This window comes from Panthera leo, chromosome A1 (genome assembly GCF_018350215.1).
Source record: "Panthera leo isolate Ple1 chromosome A1, P.leo_Ple1_pat1.1, whole genome shotgun sequence".
In the NCBI taxonomy this organism is placed as follows: domain Eukaryota; kingdom Metazoa; phylum Chordata; class Mammalia; order Carnivora; family Felidae; genus Panthera; species Panthera leo.
The window spans coordinates 49,680,622-49,701,555 of NC_056679.1; the positions used below are offsets into that span (position 1 = coordinate 49,680,622).

The 20,934-nt window shown below is 34.0% G+C and overlaps 1 protein-coding gene across 5 annotated transcripts in view; it reads left to right on the forward strand.

Annotated features, from left to right (window-relative positions):
* Nucleotides 1-20,934, forward strand: part of UCHL3 (ubiquitin C-terminal hydrolase L3) — a 53,485-nt gene that overhangs the window by 18,977 nt on the left and 13,574 nt on the right. For all 5 annotated transcript variants that reach the window (XM_042928080.1, XM_042928074.1, XM_042928090.1 and 2 more), the window contains 3 exons: nucleotides 4,037-4,193; nucleotides 4,589-4,674; nucleotides 6,495-6,542. In XM_042928080.1, coding sequence (XP_042784014.1) covers nucleotides 4,037-4,193; nucleotides 4,589-4,674; nucleotides 6,495-6,542 — 291 coding nt within the window. The remainder of the gene's footprint in view (nucleotides 1-4,036; nucleotides 4,194-4,588; nucleotides 4,675-6,494; nucleotides 6,543-20,934) is intronic.

Here is a 20,934-nt window from a genome sequence, read left to right on the forward strand (position 1 = left end):
GTGTCTCCATCTCTCTCCCCCTTCCCTGCTTGGTCTCTGTCTCTTTCTCTCAAAAGTAAATAAACATTTTTACAATTTTTAAAAAATATGAGGAAATCTAAAAGACATCTTAGGGGCACCTGGGTGGCTCAGTAGGTTGACTGTCCAGCTCTTGGTTTCAGCTCAGGTCATGATCCCAGGGTCCTTGGATCAAGCCCTACATTGGGCTGAGTGTGGAGCCTGCTTGGGATTCTCTCTCTCTCTCTCTGTCTCTCTCTCTCTCTCTCTCTCTCCCTCTCCCTCTCCCTCTCCCCCCCCCTCTCCCTCCCCCCTCTCCCCCTCTCCCCCTCTCTCCCTCTCCCCCTCTCCCTCTCTCCCTCTCTCCCTCTCTCCCTCTCTCCCTCTCTCCCTCTCCCCCTCTCCCTCTTTCCCCCACTCACATGCTCTCTCTCTCTCTAAAATTAAAAAACATAAAGGACATCTTAGAAACTTAGTTTTATTAAAGAGCTGATATTTAGATTTTGATTTATAAATTCACAATAAAGCCCTGAATTAGACTTTTAAACTTGGGTAGTTTTCTTCTTTTATAAAATATGATTAGTTTGCCTCAGCATGTTTCGATATCACATTTAGTCACATTTTGATGTATATACTTTAGAAATGTTAAGTACTAGAATAATCTTAAATCTGTCTTAGAGAAGGTATAAATAAATAATATTCACATTTTAAGTATATGTGTAATTGTTTCCAATCCATAATTAAAAACAAGTCTTTAAGGAGGAAGGTATAATTAATGATAGGGGTTACATTATTTTCAGAATAAACTTGATATGTGTGGAAATCATTAAGTTTAAACACAGCTTAATTGGCAGGTTTAGGATGTGTTGGGGATTATAATTATCTATTTTTAGAGTTTGATATTTAATTTCAAATCTCCATATTTCAGCCTTTTCTTAGAATGTCATATAGATATATGCATTTTGAAACCAACATTTTTAAGTTCATTGTGAAACAGCTTTTGAGACTATATCCTTCTGATTTCTATTTTTAAACTTAACAATAGGATGAACTTAGTAGCTGTGAAAGATGAAGAAGTGAATGTTTGGGAAGATGTGGGAGAAGTGTTGGTGACTTTGTCATATACATACTCAGGCCATGTTATTTTTCAGGAATAAATGGAGCCAAGTCTCACAGAAATTAAGAATTAGGCTTTGTTCAGTCCTAGAAATTTCTGGATAATTTTCTTTATGCCATAACTAAGTAGCCTCAGTTTAATATAAATAAAAAATACTGAAATAGTTCTCTTTTCTAGTTAAAGTTCTACCAAACAAATCATTTAATTGAAGAAGGGGTATTTCTTGGGGCACCTGGGCGGCTCAGTCCGTTAAGCGTCTGACTCTTGATTTTGGCTTATGTCATGATCTCATGGTTTCATGAGTTCAAGCCCCATGCCACGTCAGGCTCTGCGTTGGTGGTACGGAGCCTGCTTGGGATTCTCTGTCTTCCTTTCTCTATCCCTCCCCCTCTTGCACTATCTCTGTCTCTGTCAAATAAATAAAATTTAAAAAATTTTTAAAAAGAAGGGATATTTCTTCATATTTGCTGTTTGTAATATAGAATTCAACGTTATTAATTTCTTAGTGATTATCCATTATGAGACCAAACTACTTTTAATGGTGAGGTTGTAATTATTCTGAAATTTGAGGAGGGGTTAGGACACTTAAGTTAACTCTCTTAGTCCAATGTTATTCTCATTTTTTTTTTCTTTTATTACTAAAGTAAGCCAATAGCTATCCCAGGACCCCAACTGTAAAGAATAATAAAAAGAAAAGAAAAAAAAAAGAAGCTTAAAGCTTAGGCTTTCTTAGTTGGTGTTATACAAATGTGAGTTTATGGTCCAAGTTGGAAATTTCCCAAAACATTGAGATGTATGACCTACCTTTTTTTTTTTTTTTTTTTTTTTTTCCTTATTAAAGAATAAATTGGATTTGGTCTCCTTCATGTAGTGGGTCATCAGTTTTTAAAAAAGCATGTTGTCCTTATCAGTAGGACTCTTCATTTAGTGGATAACCCGTACTGAAAAGGTCATTGGACCCCTTGTTAGAAAAAAAACACAATTCTAAAATATTAAAGTGAAGAATATAATGGCATCTGCCATGTTTGGTTGTTTCTTACAATTTGGCATATTTCCATTTCAGTTCATAAGGGACATATTAAAGTCACTCAAAGGGTATCTAGTGGATGTTTTAGGAGATACAAAGTGTTTCAGTCTTCTGTGTTCTGATATAGAAAGTGATTATGTAATTGCACATGGCTAAAGCATACTAATACCAAAAGAACTGTCATGGATACTTCGTTACTCTTTAAAGAAAGTCAGTTATGGTGATTTAAATGTGTGCTTCATTGTAGTGTTTACTCACCAATGAATTGCAAGGGAAGAGGCTATAAATTTCTCTCTGATATTTTTGTCTCTTGACCCTGTGTTTTCACTTTAGTCTGCTGTTAATAACTTTTTCTCCTATGCTTGCTCTGTGTCATTTTAGGATTTTTCTTCTTAAATGTTAAATCTTGAGAAGTTGCCAAATCTCATTTTGCTTTGTCAGCAAAGAACACTGATATTAAACAACGGTAAACTAAGCTGTAGGACCATATAAACATTTCAGCATAAGCTTACTATATTGAATCTTTTACAGTTTTTATCAGTTAAAGTCATATGAATGAATTAATGATTCAGAATTTATTCTGAAAATGTAAATTAAAAATTTGATTTTGAAGCAAATTCATAAAAATTATTATTTTTATTAATGTTTATTATTATTTTTTTTTTTGAGAGAGAGAGAGAGACAGAGCACAAGTGGGAGAGGGGCAGAGAGACAGGGAGACACAGAATCCGAAGCAGGCTCCAGGCTTGGAGCTGTCAGCACAGAGCCCGACACGGGGCTCAAACTCACGAGTCATGAGATCACGACCTGAGCTGAAGTCAGATGCTTAATTGCCTGAGCCACTCAAGTGCCCCCATAAAAATGATTTTTTAAGGCATATATACATTTGTTGTTAGAGGCAGTTTCTGAATTATGGGTTTACTGTAGACATCATTTGTTTCCTTAATTGCAAGGATCAGCCATCTTTTTCTGTGGAGGGCCAGATAATGAAGATTTTCAACTTTGCAGGCCTACAGAGTCTGTGGTAAAACTATTGTACTTTGCTTTTTAGTGTGAAAACAGCCATAGACAATACGAAAATAAAACCTTTCTTATGAGAACAGGCAGCGGGCCAGATTTGGCCACTAGGCTATAGTTTGCAGATTTCCTACTTTATTGGATTCTGAACGTTATAGAACAAAACAATAAAGTCATCTTTCTACTCTCTCCCTCCTCCTTCTCGTCACTCGTTTTTTAACCTCTTTATTATTTTTTAACCTTTTTTTTACAATTAGGAAAATGAGACACAGAGTCATTAAGTAACTTGTGAAATAATAATAATCACGCAGCAAGTAATAATGGAGCCAGGATGTGGGCTTAGGCAGTCAGGTGTAGAGCACACACTTCTGACATTTATTATTCCCATATTGTTTTTAAATCAGTTATTATAGATAATGGTGAGCGTTTGTTATGAATACAATACATATTCATTTAGTGGATAACCCGTACTGAAAAGGTCATTGGACCCCTTGTTAGAAAAAAAACACAATTCTAAAATATTAAAGAATATTTAATATTCTCAGAATCTATGGTCGCAGAGATAACCTGTTAAATTTTTGTATACTCTTTCAGATTTTTCAATGCATACATAAAGTATATTTTTTAAAAACATAAATGAGAACCATGGTAATATATATTGACCTAGAACCACCCTATAATCATGGACAGATTTCTGAGTCAGAATATATAAATCTATTTTATTCTTTTTTAAGTGCTTTATAGGATTCCATTAAGATATGCCGTAGTATGTTAACCAAATGCCCATTAATGGGTATTTAGAAGTTTCCTGGTTTTGTGTTTGAGTACTTTTTAACGTATTGTTTTCATAAGTAGACTATTGACTTTTTTTTTAATAGTATGAAGTATTCAGAACGGAGGAGGAGGAAAAAATAAAGTCTCAGGGACAAGATGTTACGTCATCAGTGTATTTCATGAAGCAAACAATCAGCAATGCCTGCGGAACAATTGGACTCATCCATGCTATTGCCAACAATAAAGACAAGATGCACTTTGGTAAGTAATTTTTTATTACTGCTTGTCCATCACCTCCCCCCAACCCCAGCCACCAGAAGTCATGAGTTGACTTATTGAGCAGTAGGTGGTGCTGTGGTTCTTTCTTTTAAAGTATCAAATAAGCATTTTCCTTTCTTTTTCTTCTTTTTTTCCCCTAGTGGGAATGTATATACTGTTAGAAGAAATATTAATCTTTCCCATTCTTTTATAATGTTGATAAAAAGAGGTTTCACAAACAACTTAGAGCCTATCATTTATCCCAGTATTCTTATATTCCCAACTTAGCAGTGAAAGGGTTTTTATCTAAAAAAAAAGAGCATGCTTCTAGTATTTTCATATATCAATGTCTTTGAGATAACAAACCTTCTCAATTTTATCTTCTTTAATATTCTCAGAATCTGGATCAACCTTGAAAAAATTCCTAGAGGAGTCTGTGTCAATGAGCCCTGAAGAACGAGCCAGATACCTAGAGAACTATGACGTCGGTACCTTCTTTCTGTCTCGATCTCATTTACGGGCAAAGTTTTGTGGGATTGTAGATACTTTTGGGATGTTTGTCTTGAAACGTTAGTTTTGAGCCATTATGGATTTTATTGTGTCCGTTAAAAAAGACCTTCTGTACTTCATGTAACATTACCTGAAATATCCATAAATGTTGATGAATTGCCACTTCTTTTCTACATCTAGAGCTGAATGACAGAAAAAAAGTTTGATTTACAAATTTTTTAAATATTTTATGATTGACTGTTCCTTACCACTCCCTCCCCATAATAAATAGATGCCTGCCAATGCCCTGTGTGTGTTTCACTGGGAATTTGGAACAAGGCTGAAGACCAGTGGAAAAAACAAAGGCTTAAGGCTAGATGTCAGATCATATGTTAGCTATTCTATCAGCTTAGTAATGTTTTTGCCTGTGTGAAGACATAATCTACTTGTACCATTTCATAGAATTGTTTTAGAATGACATTTAAATCTTACTGGTTTTGGACTCTTATTTTTCTTTTGAAGGGCTTTTAAACTTTAATTAACACTACTAGGTAGATGTTAAGTTCTTTGGAATTAGAAGGAGTATAATGTACAGATTATTTGGCTAGAAAAATGCCTTATACAGAGTTTGTGTCCAATAGATTCATTGATTTCATCATGTTTTAGCATTCTTACCTACTTTGACTATCTTAAATTGTTTTTTCTTTAAAAAACCTGCAGATCATAAAACATCTTTATTTTACACAAAAGTAAACAACATAAAAGTCACCAGTAATCCTACCAATAAGAAGTAGCCGCCATTATTAATATTTTTATAGGGAGTATATAAGTATATACACAAGTTTTTAAAACAAAAAGTTGATCACACTGTAATATTGTTTTATAACTTGCTTTTTTCACTTAACTTATCACAAACGTATACCATACCAGTAAGTATATATTTGACATCATCATTTAATGGCTGCATAGCTTTCCATTGTACAGTATTTTATTTTACCAATAAATTATTGTTGGTAATTTAATACTTTTCCTCTTTATTCACTATTGAAAGAAATACTACAAGGTATATTATTGTAGCTAAATCTTTGAAAATGTCCTTAATTATATATACTTATGTATAGTTATATGTAAATACAGAAACTCCCAGAAGAGAAATTGCTGGATCAAACAATTTGCATGTTTTTAAGGCTTTGATACTTATTGCCAAATTGCCATTCATAAAGGTTGTACTTTTCACCCGAAAATGACTACTTTTGCCCGTTTTCTTCATGTTTGCTAATAGTGGGTACTGTAAGGGCATTTTTTTTTTCTTAAGTTCAGAAAACTGAAATCTCTAGCTTCTGATAAATGCATGCTTTTTGCTCCACATTTTTAAACTGCTGACTGAAGCTGCATGATTAAGCATAACTACAGCCAGAGCCGCAGAGGAGCATGTAACCTGGAGAAACAGATGAGATCAGCTTTTTCAGTCTCTATCTGTGAGATGCTTACTTTATTCTAGTCCCAGTTGAATAAAGTGTTAAGTGTTAGTTCTAACAAATAATTTAAATGACTCCCACTTAACACCTGGAAATTACAAATAATCAAATATTCAGTTTCCTAAGTCTTCAGGGATTTGTGGGTTAGAAAGTACAGCAATTCATTTGGTTACTCAGAAATCATTCTTAAATATGTAATGCTAAACTGTTCCTAAACTTCTTCCGATTTGTTGTTTCTTAACAAAGCTTTAGATGTTAAAACTTAGCATTGTTGTTTTCTTTTAGAAAGTTGGACACGGTCATTTTTTCCTGTTAATTCCTTGTGTTCTCATTACAGGCTATCCGAGTCACTCATGAGACCAGTGCCCATGAAGGTCAGACTGAGGTATTTCCCATTTTTCAAAACTTTCCTTGCCATGTGTAAGTCTAACCACAGTGTTCTCGTATGGCATGTAGTTTTAGAAAACCACTTGGACTTTTTTTTTTCCTTTGAAGGAATCTGCTTATGTAAAAGTCGTCATGAAGTAGCACAAGAACATACATTGGTAAACTATTAGTAGGCACTTTGATATCAGCTGTCTCAGTCTGTCTAATCATTTAGACAGATTGCAGGTTGTGGGCCGTTTGCATTCCCTATTAGAGTCCTCTGATTTGTGCAAGTGTTTCGAGAAAAATACCTGTGCTATAGTACGAGCAGATGAGCCTGTATGATTTTCAAGACTCTGTCATGCCCAACCTGTGGCAAAAAGCTGTGTCATTCTCTTTGCTCAGTAAATCTGTTCCAGGGCAATATGATGGTTTTTTACCATTTTCACTCGGGTAGCTAGTTCCTCACCTGGCTCACCTCTCCTCTCCTTCTCTTGCCTCTTTTTTTCTTTCTCTTGGTTGTCTTCATTCCCTCTTCCATTTCTTTTCCTTCCCTCTAAGCCTCGTGCTCCTACTCGTGGGAGGGGTGTCAAAAGGTGTTTCAGCAAGATGAATTAGAGTTCAATTGAAGTTGTTTGGTGAATTCATAGCACATCTGAGTGTTAACACCAGAGAATTATAGATTTTCTTTCTTATTCATCTGGGACTTGAAACCATAGTTTTTCGTGTACAAAGATCATATTACCTTTATGCATTAAGAGTACTTGAAAACACATTTGAAAAATACCTGATTTAAAAATATTGGTCTTAAATATTTGCACTATCTGCAAAAAAATTTAAGGAGAAAACAATTTGATACTATGGTATGACTGCTGTTTTTCATAGATTGAACTGGATAACTGAGTGTTTATAATAAAGCCATCTAAGAATTTGAACACTAATTCCCCCTATAATTATATCTTCTTGGTTGGTCTCAGGTTCTACTTTCAGAGGTGTGGACTATTGTTTTTTGACCAAGTTTGCACACACACACACACACACACACACACACACACATTCACATACACACACACACACACACACACACACACACACACACACTATCTCCAGATGGCTATAACACCAGATTGTGGATTAATCAAACACTCCCTTTTTTTTATTGCTTTGTATGATCCTAAGCATGTTCTTAATCTTCACTCTGCTTTGCTTTTTTGTTTGTACATTTATATTGTTAGAATTAGCAATGACGATAATCAGCATGAGATTGTTATAAAATACAAAGATAGCTATTTGTAATGAAGCAAAATTAAATGTAATAAAGCAACATTAATACATGTTTACTTCAAAAATTTGTCTTTGCGTTACCTTATCTTGCCTTCTTTTTGGTGGCTTTATCCATATTATGGCTTCAGTAACTCCTTTTATTTTATTAAAAAAAAATTTTTAATGTTTATTTAGTTTTGAGAGAGAGGGAGAGAGATAGAGAGCAAGCAGGAGAGGGACAGAGAGAGAGGGAGACACAGAATCTGAAGCAGGCTCCAGGCTCTGAGCTGTCAGCACAGAGCCTGAGATGGGGCTTGAACCCTCCTGAGCTGAAGTTGGAGGCTTAACCAACTGAGCCACCCAGGCGCCCCTTCAATAACTCTTTTTAGATGATGTTCACAGCTCTTTCCAGACCTGACTCCACTTTTTCTAATCTTGGATGTATTTTAGACGTCACCTGAATGACCCCCAGTATTTTGGAATACACTTGTCCTTGTTTGAGCTTATTATATTGTATTTTAAACTTTTCTTTCCTTTATTTTTTTCTGTTTCTTGTAATAGTTTCATCATACGTTTTCCCCACTGTCACTAATTTAATAGAAATTTGTTTAACTTCTTCCTGGAAGATCAGCTTCTTATGTAGATTGTCAATCCTTAATCTTTATTCTAATACTCCTTCATTTTTACACAGTTCTCCTGGATTACCTTTCCTGAAATGTAACTTGAATTATTTTGGGTACTCGGATTTTTCTGAAGTGTTTTAGTGTATAGAAAACAGTGATTTTCAAGGCAAGGTAGAGGTAGAAGTTAGGATTTTCTGAATAGCTTTTTCTAAATTTACTTTCAGAAGAATTAATCCCTTTTGTTCATTTTGCATCTTTCATAGTTGAGAATCCTTGCTAGAGTGAGCCCTATTTTTTTGTGTATTATAGCCCTAAAGTGTATCAGGGTAAAAAAAAAAAAAAAAAAAAAAAAAAGAAATGTGTTTGAGAACCATTTCCCAGGCATATACAATAAATTTCAGGCTCTTTAGCCTAGCTGTAGTCAAGCTTTTCCTAACTCTTGTCTTTCTAACTTTTCAACAGTGTTCTCTCGTTAAATATTTCTCTCTTGCTTTCCTTCACTTAACTGTTGCTAGGCTTTACCTCTTGCAGTTTACTTTTCTAAAATTATTCCTTCTGTTCATCTCTGCTCTTCCTACTTCTACCCATCCTTCAAGATCTGGCTTAAATACTACCTTCTGCATGAAGCAATCCATTCCCTTTATGGACTCTTTATATGACTTCTATTATTTGCATTTAGCTGTTTTCATATTCTTTTTCATTTATTTAAGATGTATATATTTTCACCTTTTAACAGCTCTGAAATTAGGATGTATTTTTGCAGTTAATGTCGTAATTTACTCTTTAGTATCCCCTGATTAGTTGTGTATAAAGTGACATATCTTATAGCCACTGGTCCCTTAGCTTTGACGAAATGTGGTGTCATGTCCACCTTACTGTGGCTTAGACCTAGGATTGGTGTCTGATTCATTTGGACATGCTCCAAAATATCCAGCACTATTCCTTGCACATGAGCACAGTACATATTTATTATTTCACTAAAATTCCCTCAGAACTATCCTTAGTGGTGTAAGAACTTAAAAAAAAAAAAAAAATGTTTTTTTCCATAGTCCCCTAGGTAAACAGGACATACCCATTACCCATTGTTCTTCAATACCGCACTATTAACATTTTGGGAAGGGTTCAGTTCTTTTGTTGTATGGGATGTTTTGTGCATTCCAAAGTGGAATATATATACTATAGTCCAGGGGCACCTGGTTGGCTCAGTCGATTAAGTGTCCAACTCTTGATTTCAGCTCAGGTCGTGGTCTCACAGTCATAGGATTAAGCCCCACATCAGGCTCTGTGCTGAGCGTGGAGCCTGCTTGGAATTCTCTTTCCCCTCTCTCTGCCCTTCCTCAGTTCACGCTCTCTCTTTCTCTCTCAAAAAAAAATTACTATATTATACTCACTATTTTATTGACTCTCAGTCACTGAGAGAACAAAACTTAATAGCATATATTTTCAAATTCAGTATGAACCAGCTTAAAACTTTTGCACCAGGTACTGTTTTTGTGATCATCTTATTTCAGGTTCATCTACCATCTATGGGCTGAAGAGTCTTTGATATATTATTACCTCCATTGCTCTCTATATTCTAGCACACTGGTTTTTGTCAGTTCCTGGGAAACACCTAAGTCTTTCCAGTTTGTTTTTGTTTGCTTGGGCTGCCATAACAAAATATCACAGACTGGATGACTTAAAGAACAGAAATTCATTTTCTCACAGTTTGGAGGCTAGAAGTCAATATGGTACCATCAGGGTTGGTTTCTGGTGAGCCTCTCTTCCTGGCTTTTAGATGGATGCTTTCTCACTGTGTCCTCACATGGCCTTTTCTCTGTGTGCATGTGGAGAGAGGGAGATATATATATCTATATATCTATATATCTATATATCTATATATATATCTATATATATACACACACACACACAGAGAGAGAGGGATCAATCGATCAATATCTTGTATCTCCTCTTCTTCTTCTAAAGACACCAGTCCTATCCAAGGTAGAGCATTACCATTATTAACCTTATTTACCTCCTTGAAGACCCTATCTCCAAATATAGTCACATTGGGGGTTAGGGCTTCAACATTCGAATTTGGGGGGAACACAGTTCAATGTATAACTGTATGACTCAGTACTCTCCTGGAAATGCCCCTCCTATTTGCATAGACCTCTCATCCATGGGGTCACTCCTTAAAAGTCATTTTTTCAGAGGTATTTCTTTTATCACTCTCATATACATCCACCTCTGAATTTTCTGTCACAAAATCCTGTTTATTTTCTTCCTGGCACTTTTAAATGATTTATAATAAGGTTTTTTGCTTGTTTGTTTCTTCTGTTTATTTATTAGACTGTAAGTGCCATGAGCTTTGTCCCATTCACCTTGAATCCCCAGGACAGTGCTTGGCATGTGTAGGAATTTATGAGAAATTACATATACAAAGGTAAGGAGCACAGGATGTAGGTTTGTATGCTGACTCCACTACTTAGCAGCTTAGGCAAGATACTTTCCTCAGTGTAAAATGGAGATAGCAGCATCTACCTTATGGGATTGTTGTGAAGATTGATGAGCTAATCATATAAAGTCCCTGGCATATAATGGACCTTCAATAAATTTTAGGTGGTAATTTTATTTTATAAGCATTCAGAAAAATGAATATGAATGGCAGAGGATGAGGCTATAAGAAGGTGAGGATGAGGCAGAGGAGGAAGTTAACAAGGCAAAGCCAGACAAGGAGGGGGCCTGGATTTTATAGGCAACAGGAAGCCACCAAGGATGGTGTGTTTAGTTTAGTTCATGGGTCATCTGTGTGGAAGTTGGATATGGAGCCTCACGCTATGGGGAGATAGCTGAAATCTTTTGTATTTGGATAGTAGTTAGAGCCTTGAGAATTCTATAGAGGGGGAGTGGTGGTGGGCCACAATAAATCCCCGGGGCATGTTGGTGTTTACAGAGTGGGTAGAGGGGGAAGAGAAGCCAGTAATAACAGTGTCATAGCAATGGCAGTAGTCAGGGACATCTTTGTTACTCTGTCAGAACATGTCCATGGGAGTAGAGCAGCCCAGAGCCTTAGTGCATGCAGAGATTTATAGCCTGAATGAGAAATCAGTAAGTTGAGTCACCCAAATACAGTGGTATTTTCAGAAGACTGGCTTACTTAATAGGTTTCTGTAGACCAGGTGTCTGTTTACTCATGTGGTTTTCCCATCCCATCATCCCACCATGATCGTCAGGCAGCCTTTGGCTAATCCAGAAATTTGGACAGTAGCCCCACTTCACTTAAGTTTCATTAACCCAAACTGAAAATTATTGCTTTCGTTTTTCACTTAAGATAAAAGAACAATGGGATATGAGGAACTTAAATTGTGTGTTGTTAAAATTGTGAACAAGTGTCAGTGATACAGTCAGTAATGGAAGCAATCTGCCAAGTCCAAGGTGAAGAAGAGAAAAAAAAATCCAGAAAGGTATTTAATTTGCCTTTAAACTCTACTTTTACTTCATTGATGCTTACCTAAAAAGCAGTTTCTCCCAAAATACTTGAAAAATTAAAAAAAAAAAGCAATTGTAAAAGTTTGTCTTTTGTCCATAGTAGTCTAGGAGCTAGTCCAGATAGGAGTAGAGCTCTCCTGATGATTTATTGTTTATTTAACTTTTTACAAAATAATACATTTATCATACTTTTCAGAGCCTTCCATTCAAGTTTATCACAACCGTGAAAAGTAATAGAAATGGCACTACTGTTTTATTTATGGTTTTAAATAAACATGCCAAAGTGGAAGGTGCTTTTTGACTTACATATATTCACTTCCAATCTTTTTTAAAAAATTTATCTTTAAAATAGTTAAGATCAAAGAATTTTGTGGGAATCTTTTTCTTTACATTTTATCATGAGCATTTTCTTGTTTCATCAAGACCTCTTCATAAAAAATTCTATGTGGCTATCTACTATCATGTGAATGAACCATAATTTACTTTCCAGGTTTTTTTTAACTTTTGATGTTTGTATTGTTTTCAGTTTTTCAAGTTAAAATGGTAACTTCACTGAATGTCTTTTTTTATCCAAGTATTTATTCTACGTTCTCTTTTTAAAGATAGTTTCCTATATGTAGAATTACTGAATCCAAGGGCTGAATATTTCTAAGTTTCTTATTATATAAAATAAAATTGTCTTTCTTTCATTTGATCAACTAAGTAACCTGTTTGAGTACCTGTAGTACCAGGCACTGGGCTAGGAGATGTACGTACAAAGGTGAATAATACATAGTTTGTGTCTTTCAGGATCTCTTACTTCAGTGGAGATAATCTCAAAAGTAACCCTTACCAGTGGTGAATTCTGTTTTTAAATTTTACCATGTGTGATAGAGGGAATATGTTTGATTGCTAAAGATAGTTCAGAATTCTTTACTAAAAGTTTATAGAAGGAATTTAAATCATGAAATTGAATTATAATTTATTTATAATGAAATACGTAATAATGTGTTTTGCTTAGTGTTGTCCATTAAGTGGGAGTTTATTTGTTAGGTAAGCAGTAGATAAATTGTGATTTTAAGTATGTGTTCATATATGTATACACAGTCAAAGATAAAGTGTGTGTGTGTGTGTGTGTGTGTGCATGCGTGTGTGCGTGTGCATGCATGTATGTGTATCTGGTTGGCTTGGCCCTATCAATGCAGACTGTCAATGGAGGAAAACAGTGTCAAGTCTCATTTTAATTCAGTGTATAAATATACTTTGCATGGCTTCATTTTGCTCTTCAATACAGTTTTGAGTGATTTTGATTATGTTAGAGTAAATTAAAGTGCTTACATTTATTTCTCTTCTTTAAGGATTTATTTTCTTCTTTCCCATGTTTGAAAGAAGCTAAACCTGTTAGGAAGAAACTTACTTCTTATACAACATAAAGTTTAAGTTCCTAATATTCTTAGAAGAATCAGATGGAAACAAATGGAACTCTGATGCAAAGTATGCTTTTTAAACCATATAGCCTGCTTTTGTTAAGGAAATCTGAAATTGCACTTTCTTTTTTTTTCCATTTACTTTCCATGCCTCATTTTCTTTGTTTCATTCCAGTAAGACTTAAGGTAAATCTTTTTTTGGGCAGCTTCATTTAATTTCATTCTTAAAATTGAGAAATTCTCTGGAACTCCTGGTTCTTTATACTTTTGCCTCTGTTTCTCTTATTTTTCTTTTTTATTGTTGTCATTCCTTCTTAATATTATTACCCAGAGAAAGGCATGTTTTGAAAGTATATGTAAAGTTGAATGGGGGAGCTGAGTTGGAAGGAGGGAATACAAACTAGAATTAGTCACATTTGGGAAAATGTTATTGGAATGGTTCTTTTTGCTCCTGTATTTTCAAGCACTGACACCATGTCTCCAAGCATGTAATCAGTTCTTTATCTAATATCACTAGAAAAAAATGTATAGATAGATTAAATTAGTTGTTGAAAGGTAAGAAATGCAAATACTACTCCATCCTGATTATACTTTTTCCCCCCCTTTCTTAGGTTAAGTGCTTTGTCCTAAAATGGATTAAGATATTCTTATCTTTCTTCTTCATCATCTTTTTAACTTATTTATTGTTTTTCGGTACGCTGAGGGTTTTGGAAATAGCAATATTAAACTATTATTTTGGAGGAAAATTCTTAGACTGAATTAATGAGTATACTCTTTTAGATCTGACTAAATGTAACCCTTCTGTGTAAAAATGTCTTCAGTAATAAACATAGAATCAAGATTAGGTTTGAAGATGGTGAGGTTTTTGTTTGTTTTGTTTAAAACCATAGCTTTCCAAAATGAAGGGGGTGATGCTAGGATTTAAGATTTTTTCATTTGTAATAAATGAGAACCTGTTCTCACGTTGTTAAAAAAAAAAAAAAATCTGGGAATCAGCTTGACCAGCTTAACAATGGTAAGCTTGAATTTAATGTAACATGTACAGATATGTCATTATATTGATAAAGATTTCTGACATGGAGAATTGTAAATTGAAGTGAGGAAACACAGTTGTTAAATTAGTAGAAGAAAAGTCTTTCAAGAATGTCTTGAAATCTGTGGGCATCTTGATTTATTAGATGAGCAAAATGAATAAATTTGCCATCGTGCAGATTTTCCATGGAATATGTAGTGATATTTTGTGTATTTTGATATGTAGCCCATGTTTCACTTTGACTTCTTTGCCAGCTAAACATGGATACTCTGTAGGAAAGTTTGTATCTTTTGCATGAATATCGTTTTACTTTCCTATTTTAAATTTGGACCTTACTTTTAGTGCAATCCGATATATTGTACTGAGCTTCCCAAAAAAATCTACAGAAATCCATTTAGAATTAATTTATAATTGTGATTTTAAACTTTTCAAGTTTTACGTATATGGGCATATTCCCATGCATGTGCATATACATACTCATACATGAATGCACACACATTTACAATTTAACTTCTTTTCATAGCATTTGGCAGCCCTAGAGAAGTTCCTCATACTTTTTCTTTCCATGTGCCATTTTAAACTCAGCAATATTGCTGAGGCCTGAAAGGACATATACATTCAGGAAATAACTGTTAAATTTAATTGTGATCAAATACATATTTTATCAACAGGTCAATAAAAGGAATCATGATTTCCAATGATCATATAAAGAAGCTAAAATTATTTTTAAAAGTGGAATTTGATTTTTTTACAGCATTTTATTCCCATTTCTACCCTGTGGAAGGAAAGGAGATATTATAAAGAAAATGCACATTGTTTTCTACTAGAGGTGCACAAATATCATAGGTTCTCAAGCCAGAAAACTCTCACTCTGAGATGACTGGGGATGCTTGGAGACATTAGGCGTCACTCTGGGTGCCACAGTGTCAATTGAGGAAGTTTTCTTTGTACTCTTAGTGTCATTTATGGTTGAATGTAATGGAAATTGAGGTGCTTATTAGCTTCCAAATATTCTCATCTTAATCCTCACTGCTTTTGAAACCATGTTTGTCATCTTCCTTTAATGATGGTTACATTTACTGAATGCATCTTACATGGTAGGCATTATACGAAAGGACAGGTGAACCCTATTCTAATCTTCTAAATTCCTTAAGGTCTATGTTACCCCATTTTACAGATGGGAAGACTAAGAAGTAACTCATCCAAGGTCACATAGCTAGTAAGTACTGACCATGCTATCAAGGCAGAAAAACAAAATAACTCAAAATTGCTAAAACAAAAAAAGAAGAAAGGGAGAATTTTTAATTTTAAATTTTTGTTTTTATCCTAAGAGCAAAGTTAAACACAGCTCATAATTTAATGCAAATATGTAATGCATCACAAGCGACCATTCTTAGTTGTACTGAATACTTTTATTCTTTGTTACCCTTATATCTAAGTTAGCTCTTAGTAGATTTTTCCTTATATTAAACATAAAATCTTACCCTTAAACTAACCACAGTCTTTTGGTTATCATATTGTGTATATTTCAGAAAACAGTAATTATTTTAAGTATCTACCAGCTAATGATCCCTTCGTGTTCAGAAAATTACATGGTTATAATGATATTTTTCTTAATAACAGGATGCCTATTAAAATGAGAAAATGTTTTGGGTGTAAGCCAAAATCACTTAGTTTATTTTAGCATTTTAGAATAATTCAGATTTAAGCACTTACAACAACCTTCCAAACACTTGATTTCTTAATAGAAAAGTATTTTTTAGGCAGACCCTTGGCCCCCTTTTAAAAAATGTGTGTATCATTTCTTTTTAGCCTGTAATTTACAGTATTTTTAATTCATTGGTTAAACAGTTTAAAGAGTAATCTTGTCATTTACATACACACAGGGACATGTACATTAATGGAAAGAAGGTTTTAAACAGACACACATCCTTTTTAAACAGGCACACAACCTCCACCTTTTAATTAAAGGTTTAGATAATTTCTTTTTAGCCTTCATGATATTTCTAATTTTTTTTATTGTTATTAAACAGTTTAAAGAGTAGTTGACTCATTTTCTCACATACAAAGTGACATGCACATTAACTGTGAAGGAAAAATAATTTGGCTTTGTAGGACCTGGGTATTTTATTTTTGTTTTATTTGTTTATTCTGAACTAGCTCTAAGTGTTTAAAAACAGAAACATTTGAATTGTGTTTGAGGAATACAAATAGAGATAGTAATAGATTTCCCTCTATTAATCAGCTAAATTAATTGACAGTTGATGGGTGAGTGGCTCTGTATGCAATGAAAACACTGAAATTAGAGCCAGGAGTGTTCTGCCTCTGGTTTTGACTGTTACTAGTTGAATGCTTTGGGCAAGTCAGCTAAGTCCTTGTGCTTCTGAATATTAAAAAACAAAAAACCAGCTCCCCCCCAAAAATAAAACAGTGTCCTAATAAACCCACTCTGTTTTATTTATTTTATTTTATTATTTATTTTTATTATTTATTTTATATTCATATATAAATTATATACATAAATATATTTATATATGTTTATATTATTATTATTTTATTATTATTTATTTCTATTATTATTTATTTTATTTTATTTTTATTTATTTTATTATTTTTTATTTTTTTGTCTTTTATTTTTGACTCTGACAGGATTTAAGTTAGAATCAGAATGCTTAAAAATCTCTGAAAATGAGTGTTTATGCCTAAATCTTTCATGCAACAATAATTTATTAAATTCCTAAGGGTTCTTTGTGAAGAGCAAAACATTTAAGCTGCTTTTGAAATGCCTGGGGTTCTGAAAAGTCTATTCTAGGTTTTCCTGAATATTATATAATGAAGAGATAGATTTGTTATTACATGTGAAGTGTTCTATATGAAGTCACCCTATACTGCTGCATTGCCTACACAGCAGAGGGGATGTAGATTCAATGGTAAAGTCTGGCACATGTTGATATTTTTAATAGTTTTAATGAAGTAAGTAATTTTTAAAGCAATTTTGGATTCTAAAAGACTATAAAATCACCATAAGCAGTCCCAAAAGGGACGCTCTCATTCACTCCACCAGCCTCACTGATACTTATGAGATAGACTAGGGACAAGACTAGAGAGAGCTCTAAAGTACAAACCTGGGGAAGGGAGCAGTTTCTACTTTGGTTATGGCACCAAGTCTGGATTCTTCTCTACAGAGCAAAACCTAAAGATGCTAGGACAAAAAACCTTCTTTGGGGAAGGGAATAGATAAAAACCACCCCTTGGGGGAGGGGCAGAAATCTATGAGACAAATCACTGGAGGAGGAAAGCCTGCTTCTTGATATTCAGGGACAAACAGCCTACCTATAATGGTAGAGCCAATGGCTAAACCAGAACAATAAAGAATGTCTCTATCATCTCACCATTAAAGACCAGCATGCACCAATAAATGTCAAAAGTTTGAGAGTGAGCAAGAATAAGGAGAAAAACCTCTGAGCACAGGCTCTGAGAAAAATCCTAAACCTGTCAGTGGAACAAGAACATTGAAAAAGAAAGCATCGAACAACCCAGCTGCTACCCTAAGCACAGGGTAATGGTAGATGAATTTTAAGGTGGTAGGTTGGTAAGGTTAACCATAGCCAAATAAAACCCAAACAGCTCAACTCCTGACTAGATTGATTCAGTTCCACACACTAAAGGCCTACCAGAAGGGACATGCCCATTCTCAGGCATAAGTACTATTTATCTCAGTTTGCTCTTACACAAGATGTATAGCTTTTAACCAAAAATTATAAGACAAGGAACAAGAAAAATAACAGTACACTGTTATAAGACAAAGCAGTCAAAAACCAGAGTCAGATATGATTTGGATATTGGAACTGTCAGATGCAGCTTGAAATAACTATAATTAACATATTAAAGGCTCATGTGAAAAAGGTAGACATGTACTAACAAATAGGGAATATCAGCAGAGGGTTTGAAAGTACAAGAAAGAATCAAATGGAAATGATAGTAATGAAAAATATGGTACCAAAGATGAAGAATGCCCTTAATGGGTTCACCAACCAATAGAATTGACAAAATTGAGGAGAGAATCAGTAAATTTGAGGACACATCACTAAAAATTGCTCATACTGAACCACAAAAGTAAAATATACTGTGGTAGTGGTTTTAGGGGACCCAGGGCATCTCAGAGTTGTGGAGCAATCTCAAATGATCTGATACATGAAAGTAGAATCCCAGAAGGAAAAGAGAGAGGTGGGGGCTAGATGGAGACATAGGACAGTAAAAATATTTCAAGATGTAATGGCTGTTTTTCAAAGAATAATTAAAGACATCAAAGCACAGCTTCAAGAATCTCAACACTAAGATAAATACCCCTATGCTCCCAAAACCAAATGCACATAGACACGGAGATATATAATATTCAAACTGCAGAAAATGAAAGCTCAATAGAAAATGCTCAAGGCAGCCAGAAGAAAAAGACACATTGGATACAGAGGAACAAAGATAAGAGTTACATCAAGCCTCTCAGATATTATATAAGCCAGAACACCATGGAATGATATTTTTGAAGATGAAAAAATTAAAATGTAACAAAAATATCTTTTAAAACTAAAGGACACATAAAGAGATTGAAACAAACAAAAACAGAGAATTCATTAACAGGTTACCTGCACTACGATTTGGTACTACACAAAGATTTGTGGAGTGCTGAAAATGGAACAAGTGAAAGTAAATATAAAATAAATATTGTTCTTTTTTTTAATGTTTATTATTTATTTTTGAGAGAGAGAGACAGAGTGCAAGCAGGGGAGGGTTAGAGAGAGAGACAGACACAGAATCCGAAGCAGGCTCCAGGCTCTGAGCTGTCAGCACAGAGCCCAATGCGGGCGGGACTCGAATCCACAAACTGTGAGATTATGACCTGAGCTGAAGTCAGATGCTCAACCGACTGAGCCACCAGGCACCCCTATTGCTCTTTTTAAAAATTGTTTTAGAAGACAATTGACTATCAAAATAAAAAATGATAACCATGTATTGTAAATTTATAGCATATATAAAAATAAAATGTGTGACATTAGCACAAAGGATGGAAGAAAGAATTTGGAATACTGCTGTAAGATTTTTAGATGACTTACGATGTGGTATAATATTACTTGAGGTACACTGTGACTAAAGATATGTATTTTAAACCCAAGCACAATTACTGAAAAAATTAGAAGTATAAACAATAAGACAATAGTACATATTAAATGGAATCATAGAAATAATTCAAAAAAAGGCAGACAAGGAACAAAGAACAAATGGAAAAAGTAGAGAACTGGCAAGATGATAGATTTTAATTCAACCATGTTAATAGTTACATGAAATTAATAAAATATAAATGGTTTAAATGCAAACACACAAATTGAAAGAAAGATTATCACATTAGTAAAAAAGCAAAACTCAATTATGTGTATCTACAGGAAAGTCACTTTAAATATGAAGACATGGAAATCTTAAAATGGGAAAGATACACAATGAAAACATCAAGAAAGCTGGGATAACTATTGAAATTAGGTGAAGTAGACTTCAGAACCAGGAATATTACCAGTGATAAGGACATTGTAAGAATAAAGAGATCAATTCACCATACCTAAAGTTTGTGTATGTAGCTAAAAATAGAACCTCTAAACATATGAGATGAACACTGACAAAACTGAAGAGAGTAATAGACAAATCCACAAATACAGTTAGATATTTCAACACTCTTCTCAGTAATCAGTAGAACAAGTAGACCCAGAAAATTAGTAAGTATATAGAAGACCTTAACAGCATTGTTATACAACTTGGCCCTATTAACAGTTGTGGAACATTCCATCCCAAAACAGCTGAATATACATTCTTTTCAAGTACACATGGGATGTTCACCAGGACGTACCATATCCTGGACCAGGAAATTAACAATTTTTTAAAACGTTGAAATCATACAAAGAATGCTTACTAGCCATAATGGAATTAAATTAGAAATCATTAACAAAAAATATCTGGAAAGTTACCAAATATTTAGAATTGAAACACTATACTTTTAAATAGTTCATGGATCAAAGAGGAAGTCACAAAGGAAATTAGAAAATATTTTGAATAAAAATTTTAAAAATCCAAATTCAGCAAAAGCAGGGATTAGAGAGAAGTCGCTAACATTAAATGCTTATAGTAGAAAAGAAAAACAGGAGTTACAGAAAAATCTATAGCATTAAATGCATAAAGTAGAAAAGAAAAAGCAGGGATTCAAGAGAATTGATAGTATTAAATGCTATGATAGAAAAGAAAAGAGGCTTCAAGTCAGTGATTTAAAGTTTTACCTTAAGGTAGTAAAAGGAGCAAATTAAACTGAAATCAAGCAGAAGGAAGAAATGATAAAAGCAGAAATCAATGAAATTCATTATTGTATTAAAGGTCCTTGCCAATGCAATAAGGCAAGAAGAAAGAAAGGGCATATGGATTAGGAAAGAGGAAATAAAAATGTCTGTATCCATAGTGAGCATGTTTTTTTATGTAGAAAATTATTTATATAAAACTGTCAACTAACAAAATATGGGCAGTCTAGAGAAGATATTATAACAATATAAAATCATGAAGGTGATAACTACACTGCTGTTA